We start from the raw sequence: 17,852 nt of genomic DNA on the forward strand, positions 1-17,852 counted from the left end.
ACTAAGGTTATTTGTGGCAAGAGAAATTGACTATAGATTATAGAAGGAAATGTGTTTTGTTTATACCTAGAGCCAGGTGCATAGTAGTTGTTTAGTTGAGGTTTGTTGTATGATTAATTTATGACACAATGAGAAACTAACCAGTGAGTCCCTAGCCCTGAGGTGTTTCAAAACAGATCCTCCATGTCACTGTCAGAACAGTTCCCGTTTACACACACACACTCCTCTTGAATGGCCATATCTCTGTACAAATTATCTCTGTACAAATTCCCTGATAATTATACAGTCAATATAGTCAGTATCAGCACAATAGTATCAACTCAGTTCTGAAAAAGTCTTACAGGTGAGGGCTTATGGAAGACTTTATGGTAACTTTTGGTTTCCTATCCAAAGAGGTCATTGAGTCCAAGAAACACGGAACTTTGCTTTCGAACAGTGAAGAAATTATTGTGCAACTGAGTGTGGTACTGGGGAGAAAAATACTATTCACTCTCAGAAGCAGTGGTATTTATCTTTCGAATGAGAACAGAGAAGTCCTAAATGAGAGCGGTCAGGAGCTCTCCTCTGAGCCAAACTCCACAAAGGCAGTGCATTCGGCTGCCTCAATACCTTATCTGAGAAGTCCCAGAAGAACCCATCTGTAGCAAAAACTTGCCTTTTCACACTGGAACTCCTACTACTGGGGTTGCTATTTCGATTCACAAACTGAAAATGAGCTTCACTGGAAAGGGTACTGGAGGCACCCAGTAAAGACCTGCTCAAGGCACCACGCAAGTGTGGAGCCTCCAATTCAGGGAACATCAAAAGGTAAGGAGGGGCCTCATCGTGGGCAGACTCAGCCAGCCTCATGGTTTGCCTTCTCCTAGACTTGGCCAGTTCACATTCCAGTTAATGTGCACAGACTAAATCAGGACAGTTTTGCCCTTCAAAAACATAACAGAAAATGGTCTTTGAGTTCTTGCAAACACTCTTGAGCTTATCTCTCCATGTGAATTGTGACAGTAAAACAATAAAAATCGAGATTTAATTTTAACTCGTTGGTGAGTCTGGGGCAGTAAATGAAGACGATGGGCTAGAGAAATATTAATCCAGGTTGGCTATTTAACGTCTGCCTTTTTTTGGAGGAGAACACTATTGAAGGCACCAGTTCGGGACAATGAAATTCTTCAGTTATATTTTAGTTTATCGCCGGTTTCTCCTTGTACTTTTCACTCTGTTGATTTTATTACCACTGCCACTCATCCTCCGCAACAAGGTAAGTGAACCCGGAGAATGGGCTGGTGGGTTTTCTGATTTATCTAATTGTCCTTTATTGTTGCTATGTAATTGTCTGGCTCAGAGCTGAATGGGTGATGACACCTTGGGCTTGAAATCAGGATGGTTATACATTGTGTTTTGTCCATTTTTTCTCCTTTTTAATGATTAATGTTGTTGATCCTCGGTATGATTAACTGCAATAATTAAATAGTATATTCAGTCAGAATTGTTCTCTGCCTGGCAACCAGATGAGAGGAAGGGCAAAAGAATCACAGCCCTTGAGATCCTGTCATTCTAGTTATCAATCTCCAGAGAGCATCCTGGGTTAACACAATCCTTTCCCCTGAGACGAGGCAGCAATGTGACACTGGGGGAAAGAGATAGAAGAAAACTTGGGAGTCCTAGGGAGGGTCTAGCGCAAACTAATTTACTTGACAGCTCCGTGGCTTGGTGTGGGCCATGGAATCTTCTGGAAATCTAGTTTCCTTATGCTTCATTGAAAGCATGAAGTAATTTTCCTTGGTTAATCAGAAAAGTCTAATAAATAACTGTACATATTCTGAGCATTTGAGATTTTTTATCATTTTGGTGTGCTTGTAGGGATTTTTCTGTGTCCTTTTAAGTGTGGTCAGTCTAAGTCCAGAATAATAAACACAATGCATTTTTAATACCTTGGGGAAATGACTGTATCAGCAAACACTTAGTGAGCACCTTCTCAACGCCAGGCACGATGAGTGTCTCTTGGTGGTAAGAGGACAGTCACCAGAGTCAGAGTTAGGTCCCAGGTTTCCACTTAGAGGCTGTGTGACCTGGACAAATTAATTAACCTCTCTGTGCTTCCATTGTCTCATATGTAAGAGTGAGAGAGTAACAGGCTTGTTATGAGGATTAAATAAATAAGCACTCATCAAGCACTTACTTGGAGCTGTGGCTGGCACACAGTAAGTGGGCTAGTGAGAATCTCCCCAAATCTGTTGATCCCACAGCTGTGCAGTTCCCGCCACCCCATGATGCCTTTTCTCTGAGTAGAAGAGAACCTTTCTGATGTTCTTCTCTCATAAGCATTAACCAAGGTTATACTAGTCTGGGTAAAAATAGAATTGCAGTAATTATAATACTCCACCCTCCCTCAGAAGTCTGCCACTGTCTGAAGGAAAGTCGCATCAGCTACTGAAAAGTCTCTTTTGACTCTGTCAAGGCCTCCTCTACCTGCAAAGCCGGCAAGGGATCTGGCCTCTGCCACCCACAGCTGCGGGGTGTTTCCTTCAGGAGGAGGTGCAACGGAGGTCTCACAGTGCCCCGAGGAGCGGGGGAAGAACTCTCTCCCACTTTTCGTCAAATATTGTTCTGAACCCCCAAAGTTTTAGAGAATGTCTAGTGAAAACAGCGGGCACACTCCATGGTCTTTGGTTTGGTTGGCTTTGTTTTGCAAATTCTTTGTGACTAATCCTCCCCTGTTCCCCCTGCCCCTCCCACCCCAGCTAGTTCTGAGGACTCTTCTGTGAGTCTCTGGCAGCCACTACATGACAAATGTGAATCACAGACATAGGGATTTCATCTGAATGCCCACCCCCACCTGCTTCGAAGACTCGTCACTCCATCTAGTGCGCATGACGGCCTTCTTTTTCCAACTCCCCTGGTCCTACCCGTCCCCCAGACCTGGCTGACTCCTACCATGAGTACATCCTGATTCATACCTGGACACCTGCTCTATTTTAATATTTCTGGGTTACTCTCAGTATAAGTCCTTACTTATGGCAGAGAAAATAAGTTAAACTAGTCAAGACAAACTTTGGCCATGAGTGCATATCATCTGTGCTGCTCCTTTGACATATACACATATGACACTTTGAGTATCTTCCATAATTTTCAGAGGAAGTGAATATAAGCTCCTTGAAAAGGAAGAACAATTAAATTAATAGAAAGCAACATTCTCCATGCATGAGTCATTAATCAGAAAGTGCACATTAGGTCTGTGGGGAAACCTGGCAACAAGTTGCATTTGACAAACTGTGTTCCTCTTTCCTTTCCCTCTAATCAACTCATTTGTTAAAACTCAATTAATGTTAATGGGAGGATTTTTTTCTAGTACAGTAACATGATTTCATTTTTTGTTTACTCTAAATGCATACTTAACCATTCAATCAACCGCTAATCAAACCCAAAGAATATTATTTTAACTGCTGCATACAAGGAGAGCAAAACTTTGTTTCAGAGGATGTGGGCCTTTGGAGTGTTTAAAAGTTAGGTAGAGGCTTACTTTGACATGAATGCAAATCAATTTATTGTAAGCAAATCAATTTATTGTAACGTTCATGTTACCAAACCGGAGAACCCTATGCTTGCTTCCAAACCCACAATAATAGTCAAGCAAAACAAAGTCGATTTTGCTTTATAAAAGCACAGTGAATCTACATGATGTAGAACCAACAAACAATAAGTTATTGGCTGATTTTTTTCCATTTTCCTTCTGATTACTGAGTTGTTTCTATAGACCAGCCTTAACGCTTACCTTAATTTTACCTTAATTCAAAAATGTAGCGTCAATTATGAGAGCCCCTAAGTGGCTTTGCAATGTAATGTTCAAAAGGGAGGGGAAGGGCTTCGCTTTGCAGACATGTGACCCAACAAAGGCCAAATAGATGCTACTGAAACTGGATTTGAACTCAAGTTCTGTCAGAACTCAGAATTCATGATTTTAACAGTGGTTTTGTTTTACTCTTTTCTATATTTTGTACTTTTGAAGATTTATCCTCTATTTTGAAGAGTCACATAAAGTGTGGCTTGATAATCATTTCTGAACAACTCAGGCATAACTCTTTACAATAATGCTTTAGACAGGTCAGACCAGAGAAGAGGTGCATCTTTGCCATTTCCTCAATTGACCTCATGCAACTCAATGTCTTTAAAAGGTAGAGAATTGCAGTGATTCTAACCACTGGGGTGGACCTGTGAGAACTGGAGTAGCGGTCTCATGTGTGTCATTTGCTGAATGTCCCAGAGTCCCAGCTATACAAGCTCGTATTATCAGCTTGTCAGGATATGGTGCCCCTTCCCTTCACACCTGTGCCCAAATGTTTACCATGAGTCATGGCATTTAGTAGGCATCTTAAAATCTTCTAGTTGGAAGAGACCTTGGAACTGCGTATTTCAGTGTTTTCATGGAAATAATATTTTACAACGAAAGAAAATATGTACTGATATCACCCCAGAAGCCTATGAGCATAAGTCAAACAGAAGCTCAAATTGAATCCTTATGAATTAGGTATTGTAACTGGTCAAATTTTGCAGATTAGAAATGGAGATAGAAACATGCAGATAGCTTACCAAAATGTGGCTATACAGATGTTTCCAATCAACATCTGTCTGACTTTAGAGCCAGTGATCTCAACCACAACTGAGTATCTGTGTCTTTATAGCTTCCGAGGGTAATAAGTATACTCCTAACACATTGGTGTAAACATCACTTTACTAAAGGAATTGTATTTCCTTATTGCTTTACACTGAAACATCAAAAATACTGTCTTTTTAATCAACACATAAGTATAAGGGTGGTCCTAGTCCTTTCCCAATTAGTAGTTAGTGGTCAGTAAAACAAGCCTGTAGTGTAATTGATATTTATGTAAATATTTGAGTAAAATTAATAATTTCACTGAATTTTTCTTTTTGGAGAGGGAATATCTTAAATATTCCCAGATAAAAACTTGTTAAAATTGGCCTAGGCTACGTGCCGTAGTCCCAGTGATATTCACAGTGCAACTTTGTTCTTTTATGAGTATTTCTAGCAGCTTGTTAATTTTACTTCTCAGAACTCCGTACTATTTCTTGACTTATTTTTCTAGTTTCTTGGCTTTTCTTTGTATTTCTTTTGATGGAACAAAATGATAAAAAGAAGGCCAAGTTTGTTTGAGGAGTTTTAATAGGAGAAAACTGAACAATAATATTTTCTGTTTGTAGACAGCATCCTTCCAGGTGTGTCACTCCATCTAATTTACCCATTCATTATGGACCCCCCTTTTTTTTTTTCAGTTAAGGAGACAGGAAAACAGCCACACAGATACTGAGCAGCATTCCCTAGTTGACTGGTTGTAAATCTGAGACCAGATTTCAGGTTTCTGTCAGATACTTCAGGATTTCTCTGGAAGATATTTTACACCAGGAGAAACTTGAAGAGAGGAGAGGGGAAGAGTCAGCCGAGCAGAGAGCCTTAGGGCCCTGGACCAGCCCAGGTTAGGGATGGAGGAAACACAGCTGGGAGGGCCACCTGCTTCTGTTTCCTTCAGAGTCTATGCATCTGATGCACCGTAAATTTCAAAGTTATAATAGAAATTATAATAAGTAAAAGAAATGATACATAATGAGAGTCTTACGGTGCTCCATCTAGAAAAACTAAACAGGTGGGAAAAAGGTAGCTCTTGTAAAGAAATGTAAACCTTAAAGTGATAAAGGCTCTGATGGAAGGGGGAAAGTGGTAGGTTGAGAAGTCTGACAAACGAAAGGAAAATGAGTGGGAGAAAATTTAAAAAGACCACAGGTGAGAGAAGAGGGAGGGCAGAATTCTGAGAAAACATACAGAACTTTTAAAGGGGCAAATCAAGTAATGAAACAGTTGATATTGTTTTTAATGTTGGTCTAAACTGTTGTAGAGATTTAAGATAAAGGGGGGAGATGCTACAAACTCCAAGAAAGTGAACATTTTAGATACAAAAGAGCGTCAGAATGATGGAGGGCAAGAAAAAGAAGGCATGGAATCATGCTAATTAATGTGGTAGGAGATGAACAAAACCAGAAAATCCAAATGTGATATATATTTATTTCATGAATATTTGATGAGAACTTGCTAGGCCCAAAGTATTGTGCTCAGTGAACAGTGGCACATTACGCAGTTTAATGTTTCTGCTTTCAAGTAGCTTGCACAATTGCTGAAAAGTCAATATATACCATGGCCAACATTCATCACAAAATAAGGTTGTATATAAATCCATGCCGAATGATGGAAACAAATGACTTGTGTTATAGACGTGTAATTAAAAGGTGAATATATCTCTAGGGATTCATTGTTCTTCAGCCCCTCCATTCCCCCAGCCACACACATCCCACTTGCCCACAACCTGCTGCTCCTTCTATTTTCCCTGTCTCGGAGAATCTGCTACCCCGTTTCCAGGTCTGAAATCTGTGTGTCATGTCAGATCCCTCAGATATTCCTAAGCCCTCATCACTCAGTCTATGTTGCTTTACCTCCTGAATCCACCCGCTTCCCATCTGTGTCTTCATCTCCGTTCCTGCTGGCACTGCTCTCCTCAATCCTGTCTTTTCCTCTCTCTTTCATAGACCATTTTCACACTCTTCCCCCAGAGTCTCCTGCCAGAGGACTATTTTTAAAATGTCAACCTCGTCCTATTGTACCACTGGTCAGACATCTTCCATGGCTCCCTTTTGCCGACAGGGGGAAAATATCTAAACCAAACATGTATATACTGATGGATCTTTGGGATTTTGCCATTTATTCCTCCTAATAGCCCTCCCCAAAGCCCCCAGTACCTATCTCCCGCATTGCATTCACATTTCCCATGGCGGCGATATTTCACTATCTGCCGCCCTAGGAGACCCATGATTGTTCTTCCCTCTCTTTCTCTGCACATGCTGCATCCTCCTCCTGGAATGCCCACTCCTTTCACCCTGTCCTTCTTGGGAAAGGCGGCTTGGGCTGTGATACAAACAGAATCATCCTCCATGCTCTCATTGCACAGTCGTGGAGACATCGGCCTCCATCGTAGCATGTATTCCATTTTGCCTTTATCTTTGCCTCCCCCTCTAAACTGCAGATACCTCAAGAACACAGAACATGTTGTTTAACTTGTTTCCTCCGGCCCAAGCACAGTGCCTGTCACACAGTTAGATAGTTGATAACTGTGCTGAACGGATGGATTAAGGACCTCTCGCAGCAGAAGGATATGGTACATAGCTAGATCTTGTAGGAGGGATAAGATACAGGAGAAAGGAGACGATGAAAGGAAAGAACTTCAAATAAGAGTATAGAGAGCGACTAAGGGACAGAACAAGAATGTAGGTGTAACAGGAGTGTGTCTCTTCCATGAAGCTCTTCTTTTCCTTTCATGATACATATTTATGCCTTGGTTGGTAACAATAGTATATGTGAATGTCTACTGTCAGCCTCCTAACAACCATTAGTATAGTCAATATTATCCCCATTTTACAGATGAGCAAACAGACACTCAGAGAGATTAAGCAATTTGCCCAAAGTCACACAGCCTCTAAGGGGAATGGGAGGATTTAAAGACAAGCTGTCTGGCTCCCAAGCCCATTGATGCTATTGCTTCCTTAATGGCATTTATATCAGATTTTTACAACCTCGTGCACCATTGTTCCTGCATTTGTAATTACAAAACACATGTTGAGATGAGGTCTCCCACTGCCTGGATTACAGAGCAACCACGACCCCTGATGACCAAATAATGTGAGCAAGAAATAAACTTTGGTTGTTTCAAGCTGCTGAGATTTAGGGGGTTTTGCCACAGCATAAGCTAGGCTGTCCCAACTTATCTAGCATATTCTGAAAAACTCGCCAAGTGATTCTGTCATGCTACCCTCTGGCCCATGTCCTCATCTGTAAAATGGACAAGACTTAAAAGAGTTTTCAATGTTATTTGCGGACTGGCTGCCCCAGAGTCACCTGAGGCACTTATGGATGTGAAGTCCGGGATGCTGCACATTTAACAGACTCATCGTGATTCGGAAGCAGTTAATCCGTGGCCTGACTTGTTATCACACCCTGGTGCACTGGAGAACAAGATGATCTCTATGGCTATGTCCAGTTCCACTGTGTGCATGGGGTGTGAATACAGCATGTCTCCTTTGCTAATTGCTTTTAGAAGTTAGATGAAAAGGAGTTAAAAATTCCCTTGTAACTGACATAGTGGAGCCACCAATTGCCTTTCCCTGCTACCCATTTTGGGCTGAAAACTAACTAGAAATGCTAATTATTTTTCCTTGACTTTGTAGTTGAGCTTCTTACTCTCCATCTTCCAAGATGGAGTCACTTTAACCTTTGCAGTTAATATGGATTGAGTCTTGAGAATTTCCTGCAGCAGTAGGGGTAGGTGTGTCATGAACCATGCAAAGCCCTTTATGGGTTCTGTCAAATAATAACAGTGTTTTTCTTGTAGCACACAGATTTAGAATGCATTATTTTTCTCCTGTCTTAATTGCTTTGCATTTTTTGAAAATCAATTGCAGTGAGTGAGGCCTGTGATTGGTCCTGCTCTTCTCAAGCTGTGCTGAGAGATGGTACCTACATATGTACTAATTCTTCAGTGAAATTATTCCATAATATCAGTCAGTATGTCATTAAAAAGGGGGAGAAGAGGTGAAGAAACTATATTTTAAAGCCTAATTTATATTTCAATTCCACCCGGAACAATAATTTGAAAGAGAACCAAGGTGATTTTTAAATATAATCAGCCACATTTCCCAAGATAATTTGACACTCAGAACTTCAGTAGGGGGGAGTCATTATCCACATTGCCTAGTCATAGGGTCATTTGCCTTTTCTGCCTCGGTAGCAAGTTCCTGGCTGTGCTTACTTGGGGTGGTTAAGACAACATACGACTAATATTGTGAAATGGGAAAGTGGGAGAGTGGCAGCTACTGGGAAGTGACCTATGCAAGTAAAAGTTTTAGTTCCAATTTCAGCTTATTAGCAAGAGAGGTGAGAACCTCAGGAGAACTATAGAGACAATTCACCCACCAGGATGAGCGCCAAAACATCCAGTGCCAGGCAAGTAGGAGAGAAAACAGAAAAGAGAACAAGGCAAAGAAAAGAGATTCCTAGGCTAAAGAATTTATGCCTAGTAGAGGGATTGTTTTATATAGGGATCAAGATATATGAATAAAAACAGCTGTAGGAAAGACACCGAGGGAAAAAAGCTTCATTCATTTAATAAATATTACTGGGCACTTACTGTATGCCAGGCATTGGTTTAAGTGCTGGGAATAAGGCAGTAAATGAAATGAGATGTGCTCTCATGGATATACTTGGATTGAACTCTACTACATACTAGCAATGTGATTATTGATCCTAAGTTCAACATGGAATTACCGTACCTACTTTATAGAATTTTGGTAAGGTCTACATAAAACAAATATTATATCTGGCATGTTGCAGGCATTCATAAATGTTATTTTCCCCTCCTCTTAGTCATAAGTCAGAAAAACAGATTTGCCTATTTATTTGGCAAATATCTTCACCTTTTAAATAAGATTTCCTATCTTTAAAGGCTGTGATTACCAGTCTAGATGAAGTTTGTACAATTAAGACCCCCCTCATCCCTTTCTCCACCATAAACACAAAGCTAATAAACAACTCTGTAGACCAGAATGGGTCAGAAAAGCACGCAAGCAGAGCAGATGTGAGAACCTGTGGTCTGAAGTGCTCCCACATCATTCTAGGGTCAGAGTTAATTTTAGTGCCACAAACTAAGGGCTGGAGAATGGTTTTCTTGGCAACTATGACAGGCCCAAAAAAAAGCTAGACTGACCACTCTCTGTGGTGGCATTCAGAGGAAGCAGATTCTGCCCAGCCTCCCAGGCAGAGCTGATCCAAGCTTCCTGATCCAGCTAGATGACAGGATTTCCATTGTCCTGGGAGGACAGGACCTCAGGCTGACAAGGTAAGGCACACTGTGTACTATGAGCTAAGGACTGGCTGGAGGCAACTGTAAAACTTCTAGATGGTAAATAATGAGTACAGAAAGAAAAAACACAAAAACAAAACAACTACCATACAGGGTAAATCTGGAAATAAAATTTCAAAATGAAATAAGACAACCAAGAAAGTCTGACAATGAAATCAACACAGATGAAAACACTCCAAATAAAATGAAAATAACAGGGAAATCAATAGATGAGGAAAGGGGGAAAATCCACAATAGATGTCAAATTATTTTTAAAATAGAAGTATATAATATTGTATTACAATATGCAATTACACACCAACATATTAAATAACCTAAAAGTGGATAAGTTCCTAGAAACATACAACCTATGAAGACTGAATCATAAGGAAACAGAAAACCTGAACAGACCAATAATGAGTGTGAGGTGCTTGAATCAGTAATCAAAAACTTCCCAACAAAGACAGGCCAGGACCAGGGCTTCACTGGTAAATTCTACCAAATATATTTTAAAAGAATTAATGCCAATCCTTTTAAAACTGTTCCAGAAAATTGAAGAGGAGCAAACACTTCCAAACTGATTTTATGAGGCCAACATTATCCTCATACCAAAGTCAGGCAAAGAGACAATACAATGAAAGGAAATTACAGGCTCTTCTACAAAGTACTAGCCAACCAAACTCATTAGCACATTAAAAGGATCATACAACATGAGCAAGTGGGTTTTATCCCTGGGATACAAGGATGATTCAATATACACAAAACAGTTAATGTGATGTATCACATTAACAGAATGAAGGATTTTTAAAAATCACATAATCATCTCAATAGATGCAGACAAATCATTGACAAAATTCAACATCCTTTTATGATGAAAAACTCTCAACAAATTAAGTATAGAAGGAATGAACCTCAACATAATAAAGGATGTATATGACAAGCCCTGAGTACATAACATCATACTCAATGGTGAAAAACTGAAAGCTTTTCCTCTAGGATTAGAAATAAGACAAGCATGCCCACTCTCACCACTTCTATTTAATACAGTATTAGAAGTCCTAACCAGAGCAATTAGGCAAGAAAAAGAAATAAAAGGCATTAAATTGGAAAGGGAGAAGTAAAATGATCTTATGTGTAGAAAACTGTAAATACTCTACAAAAAACTGTTATAACTAATAAACAAATTCAGTAAAGTTGAAGGAGACAAAATCAATGCAAAAAATCAGTTGTTTTCTACACACTAACAACTATGAGAAAAGAAAAAATTTTTTTAAATCCCATTTACAATAGCATCTAAAAGAATAAAATACTTAGGAATAAACTTAACCAGGAGTTTCACCTTCTGAAAACTATAAAACTTTAAAACATTGATGAAAGAAATTAAAGGAAACCCACATAAATAGAAAGACATCTCATGTTCATGGATTGGAAGACTTAATATTGCTAAAATGTCATCTACCCAAAGCAATCTACAAATTCAGTGCTATCCCCATCAAAATTCCTATGACATTTTTTACAGAAATAGATAAAACAATCTTAAAATTCATATGGAACCACAAAGACCTTGAATAACCAAAGGTATCTGAGCAAAGAGAATGAAGCTTGAGGCATCACACTTCCTGACTTCAAAACACATTACAAAACTACAGTAATTAAACAGTATCTTACTGGCATAAAGACAGACATATAGACCAATGAAACAGAATAGAGAAATCAGAAATAAATCCATGCATATGTAGTCAACTGATCCTTGACCAGGGTACCAAAAATACACAATAGGCAAAGGACTTGAATGGACATTTCTCCAAAGATGATATACAAATGACCAACAGACATATGAAAAGGTACTCAATATCACTAATCATCAGGGAAATGCAAATCAAAGCCACAGTGAGTTATCACTTCACACCTATTAGAATGGTTTTAATTTTTTTAAAAAATGTGTTGGTGACGATGTGGAGAAATTGGTACCATGGTATACTGTTGGTGGGAATATGAAATGATGCAGTCACTATGGAAAACAGTATGGAGGTTTCTCAAAAAATTAAAAATGGAACTACCATATGTATGATGCAGCAGTCTCACTTACAGGTATATAGCCAAAAGAATTGAAATCAGGATCTTGAAGAAGTATTTGTACTCCCATGTTCATTGCAGCATTATTCACAATAGCCATAATATGGAAACAACCTAAATGTCCATCAATGAATGAATCAATAAAGAAAAATGTGTTATCTATAGACAGCAGAATATTATTCGGCCTTAAAGTAAAAGAAGGAAATCATGTCATCTGAGACAACATGGATGAAATCATGTCATCTGCGACAACATGGAGGACATTATGCTGAGAAATAAGCCAGTGATAGAAGGAAAAATACTGCATGATTCCACTTTTATGAAGTATCTAAAATAGTCACATTCATAAAAGTAGAGAGTAGAATGGTGGTTGCCAAAAGTTGGGTGGAAGAAGAAATGGGGAGTTGTTCAACAGGTAAAAGTTTCAGTTATGCAAGATGAGTAAGTTCTAGAAATCTGCTGCACAGCACAGTAACCATAGTTAACAATATTGTATTGTGCACTTAAAATTTTTAAGAGGGTAGATCTCATGTTAAGTATTTTTAACACACACACACACACACACACACAAAAAACAAAAACAAACAAAACCCAGAATGGGGCCTGAGGAAACTTTTGGACATGATGGATATGTTTGTTACCCTGATCGTGGTGATAGTTACACAGGTATATGCATATATTCAAAACTCAGCAAACTGTATACAATATATATGTGCAGTTTTTGTGAACCTATTAATCCTCATTTTTTTAAAAAGAAATATAAACCAAGAGCAGGTGAATATAAAAAAAAAGACTAGTTAGAAATCTTGGAAATGAAAAATAAAGTCTCTGAAATTCTTTTAAAAATTAAATTTTAAAAACTCAAGATATAATAAACTGTAAACTTTAAACTGAGTACACTTGAGGACATAATCAGTGAACTGATAAGGAAGAATACTAGGAATTCACCTAAAAATCAGACAGAATAATAAATAAATAAATATGCTTTACATGAAAGAATAATTTGAAGGATGAATTCGGAATTTCCAACATACATGTAAAAGGTATTCCTGAAAAAAGAGGGACTAGAAGAGAGATTATATTCAAAGTAATAATGGTTAAAATTTTCAGAATTAAAAAAGATATGAATCCTCAGATAGAATATGCATTTCTAAGTACAAAATAATTTAATTAAATATTAGTCCATGTTTAGACACATCATAAATGAAACTTCAAACTACCGAAGATAAGGAGAAAATTTTAAAGCTACCAAACAGTAAAGAGAACAAAAATTATACAAAAGGATGATAATTAGATTAATTTCTCATTTTTTTCAACAATAATGAAGATGTCTAGTACAGATTTACATGACCCTTATGGGGAAAACTTCAAAATATTATAGAAGGAATTTAATGAATACCTAAATGAATGAAAGTGTTCATAGATGGGAATATTTTAGGGCCATTTCTTGTTTTATAAATTCTGTGTAACTTCAATAAAAATCTAAAATTCAAAATGTAAAAGCCTAAAACTATCAAGGCAAGTTTGAGAAAAATGTAAGATAAGGGACTTGAGGTACAGATTGTAAAACTTATTGAAAAGCTATAGTAGTTAAAAGAGTTTAGTAATTCTGCAAGAGTTGATGTTTGAAAGGCGGTCGGGGGAGTAGGTGATTGAGGGACAAAACAAGGAGTCCATAAACACATGTGCCTGCATTTGTAGCAATTTGGCACAGGAAATAATATAGCAACACAAATTAGATGGACCAAAGATGGACCATCTAATAAAAAAAGCCAGGGCATTTAGGTTATACATTTAGAAAAAAGGCATCAGATTCTTCTACAAATAAATGTAGGCCCTACACTTGAAAACAGCCTTTTTAAGTTTTAGAAAAAAATATGGGAATGTAATAGAACATAGAAAGAATTTCTCATACAAGGTAGTAAAAGCACAGAATATAACAGAAAGGATTTTAAAATAACTGCATTAAAATTAAAATCCTCTTATCAACCAGAAATAGAATAAAACCAATTTCATAGATGAGTCAGAGAGTAAGACAAATATTTGCAAATATATACTTATAAAGAAATATTATTAAGAATCTAAAAATAACTCCACAAATTCATGATAAAAAGAAATAAACAACTAAACAGAAAGATGGAAAGAGACTATAAATAAGGTAATTTTCAGGAGAGAAACAATTATGTTCAATAACCATGAAAAAAAAATACTTCAGTGGTATTCAAGCAAATGCAAATTAAGAAGAACTTTCCATACCATCAGATTGTCCAATAAATAAATTAGTCCAGTATGCCAATGGTTGGTGAAACGGAACATTCTCACATTGTTGTTGCTAATACCGTATAAACTGATACAACCATCTTGCATACTTTCCACTCAGAAACTTCGATAACTGCTTTTATACACTAGCTTAGAAAATCTCTTTCCTATATTCACTTTGGAACTAAGTACAAAGATGTTCGTAGCCCATAAACAGCCATCAGTAGAAAAACGGACATATGAATTCTAATGTATTTATAAAAAGAAATGCTCTATCCATTTAAAACAAATTAACAATAGGCCTTCATGTATCAACATGAATGCACTTGAAATAGATAAAACATTGAGTGAAAAAGCAAGTTGAAAAATCACATATACAGAGAATCTTATTTAATCTCAAAACCACATGATGTTTATTAATGCATTAAAGGCTACATGTAGTAAAATCACAAAAGCATGGATAGAAAGGACACACATTCTAGACAGTGGTTGACTTTCAGGATTTCAGAGAAGGAAGTGGAGTGGTGTATATAAATCTTGAATGTTTTGTTTATTTTTTAAAAATTCAAGCAAATGTGGCAAAATATCAGCATTTAAAAATATGTGTACGAATGTGTTTATTATATAATTTTCCATATGTTCTTAATATTTCATAATTTAAAAAATGCTTTTAAAACATATACTGCTAGAAGGCTTCTTATGCTTCATTTTTTCAAAAATATCAAGGACCAGGAATCTTTTTTAAATTTTTATTAGAGTATAATTGATTACAATGTTGTGTTAGTTTCTGCTGTACAGCAAAGTGAATCAGTTATACACACACATATATCCACTCTTTTTTAGATTCTTTTCCCATTTAGGTCATTAGAGAGTACTGATCAGAGTTCCCTGTGCTACACAGTAGGAGGTCCTTATTAGTTATCTATTTTATATATAGTAATGTGTATATGTCAATCAGGAACAGGAATTTCTTGCCCATATTGGTTGGTAATCATCTGCACGTAATCTCTCTGGTAGTTTGAGAGAATCTTCTTTTAACAGGAAAGGTGGAGATGGCCCATAAATGAGCCAGAAAGGCACAGCGTACACACACAGACCAGGAAAACACAGTCAAGTGACATTACACCTCACACTATCGAATGGAATTTACAATATCTGTATTCTGCATAGCTGCCTCTGCCTGGTGGATGTGGTTTGCTGAACTTCTCGGTGTAACTTTTGGAAGTGTATAGGTTTTTTTTAACAGAAAATCGGTGTTTTTATTTTTGGGGAAGTCCTCTGGACTTTTCCCCCTTTGTTTCATATAGTATTTTGAGAAGAGATCATGACTTAAAAAATATTTCTGTAAGATCAGTCTTACTCATAATTTTGAATCTTTTTGCCTTCCTATATTTTCCTTCACAATAAACAAAATGAAAGTAGACGTTACTTGTGTTGCTCTCACTCAGTTCAAGAATTTATAATACTAAAATGTTTTGCTATCTGTGGAACAGAATTTGATTCAAGTTTTTACTTGTTATGGTTGCAAGGTTAATTTTAATAAAGACAACAGAGGTACTCACGATTTTCACTAGACTTGAGAGGGACTGAGAGGAAAATGATTCACCCACAGTCTAACTTACTTGACAATTGGTCTTTTACTGTTGTATCAGTGTTTGCTGATGGTGGTAGTACTGGTGATTGTGGTGTATAATGGTCGTTACAGTGGTGTCCTTCTGTTTTAGGAGTAGGGGGCTTGATAAGAAGGTGGAGAAAGAGAGGGAAGAGAAAAAAATTAAAGAGACAAAGATGGTAGAGCTAGAGATAATGGGTCACTCTAAGAATTTCCAGTGATATAATGAAGCAATTTTTTCCTCTATCTCAGAGTTGGTTCTACAAACATTCAGAATGGTTCAAACATTCAGAATGACTTTTGAGTTGTGGGCACTGAGATAACTCCTGAGCTTTCTTCTTCATCAGAAGAACGTGTTCACACAAAATCATTCACCCTCATTTTAGTTTTGTTGAATATGATGTAAATAACAAATGAAATGTTTTTCTCTATCTTTTGTCTCTTTCTTTTTCTTAACAAAAACATCCACAGATCTTTGATTTTTTTTAAAAAAATCCTATATATATTTAATATAAGATTCTTAAAATACTTGACTTTGTGCCTGGATTAACCTTGTGTTGTTGAAGGCCTAAAGTGCTAATAGGAAAGAACACTTTCCTGTCCAGGACTCCAAGCCTGACCAAGAAAGATCACATAATGGAAAACAGGAATTTGAGGAAGGAGGTAGTCCTAGGATAGATCCATCAATAGGATGACTGCATAATTTGTCAGCCAAAGAGGGACACTTTGGAGAATGAAAGTGATTGCTAATCAAAAGGGATACCTGCCCAACAGGTGTAAACCAGCACTACGCCATGAAAACTGACACAGATGGCCATCCTACCCATTCAGAGGGGGATACATCTGTTTTCCTCCTTTTCTAGACTTCGAGCTTCCTTAAGATACGGGAAAAAGAGGCATTTCTTACACATTGTGGGAATGTAGCTATCAGGGACAACAGATATAGTGCCTTAGCCAGATGCAGCTGTAATCTCCTGGGACACATAGGCAGAAATATGAAATGTATGTAAGTGTTTGTGGGAAGCTCCATAGACAAGATGTAAATATGAACCTCACATTGAAGAATGGCCAAGTTTTCACAATAGATTATGAGTCTAGGGATTCAGCTTGAGCAAAAAGACACTTACTGGAAGCACGTTTCTGGTTTGCAAGTTGGACCCAGGGATAATGATAAAAGGAAAGGTCCAAAAGGTTACTTCCTCGAACGAGGTAGTAACCCAGGGCTTCTCAAACTGTAACTTATGTAAGAATCACCTGGGGAACCTTAAAATGGTGATCCTGATTCAGAACGCCTGGGGAAGAGCTTGAGATGCTTGCATTGTTCACAAGCTCCCAGATCATGTTGATGCTGCTGGTCCATGGACCACACAGCTGGTAGGCAGAGAAATCCAAATGAGCGATCCAAGTGTTGATTCTCACTTGGTGATTTGCAAGGAAGAGCAGGTAGGCAGCATTTTTATTACCAGAGATTTTACTCAAATGCTGTTTAAGGCCAAGCAGGTAAGAGAGTGCGTGAGATGGTGCAGAGGTACTGTGCAGAACTGAAAAGCACAAGTCAGTCTCTAAAGGGGAATTTCGGAGTCCTCAAGTCTGGAGAATTATTGACCTGGAAGAATATGATTCCAGTGTTACCAAATTCCTTCGTTTTTCAAGAGAAGCCAGAAATCTGGATTTTAAATCTAATATGAAATCTGCTTGTTTGTAAATCTTGACTCAAATTAAATGCACACACACACACACATACCATTGTAAGTCAAGTAAACTGTATTTTTTGCTAGATTTGGCCATCAGTTCGCAACTGCTTTGTCTACATAGTTAAACTAGGTCAGAGGGTCCAAGAAGCCAAGGTATGGTCACACGCAGGTAGAAGCCGTCACATAAGAGTATCTGGGGGCTTCCCTAGTGGCACAGTGGTTGAGAGTCTGCCTGCCGACGCAGGGGACAGGGGTTCGTGC

General features: G+C 37.8%; 1 protein-coding gene across 1 annotated transcript in view; it reads left to right on the forward strand.

Moving 5' to 3' along the window:
* The first annotated feature begins 1,156 nt into the window (after positions 1-1,156).
* Positions 1,157-17,852, forward strand: part of SLC13A1 (solute carrier family 13 member 1) — a 74,866-nt gene continuing 58,170 nt past the window's right edge. The window contains exon 1 of the mRNA XM_030857672.2: positions 1,157-1,255. Coding sequence (XP_030713532.1) covers positions 1,157-1,255 — 99 coding nt within the window. The remainder of the gene's footprint in view (positions 1,256-17,852) is intronic.

The sequence above is a fragment of the Globicephala melas genome, chromosome 9 (genome assembly GCF_963455315.2).
Source record: "Globicephala melas chromosome 9, mGloMel1.2, whole genome shotgun sequence".
In the NCBI taxonomy this organism is placed as follows: Eukaryota; Metazoa; Chordata; class Mammalia; order Artiodactyla; family Delphinidae; genus Globicephala; species Globicephala melas.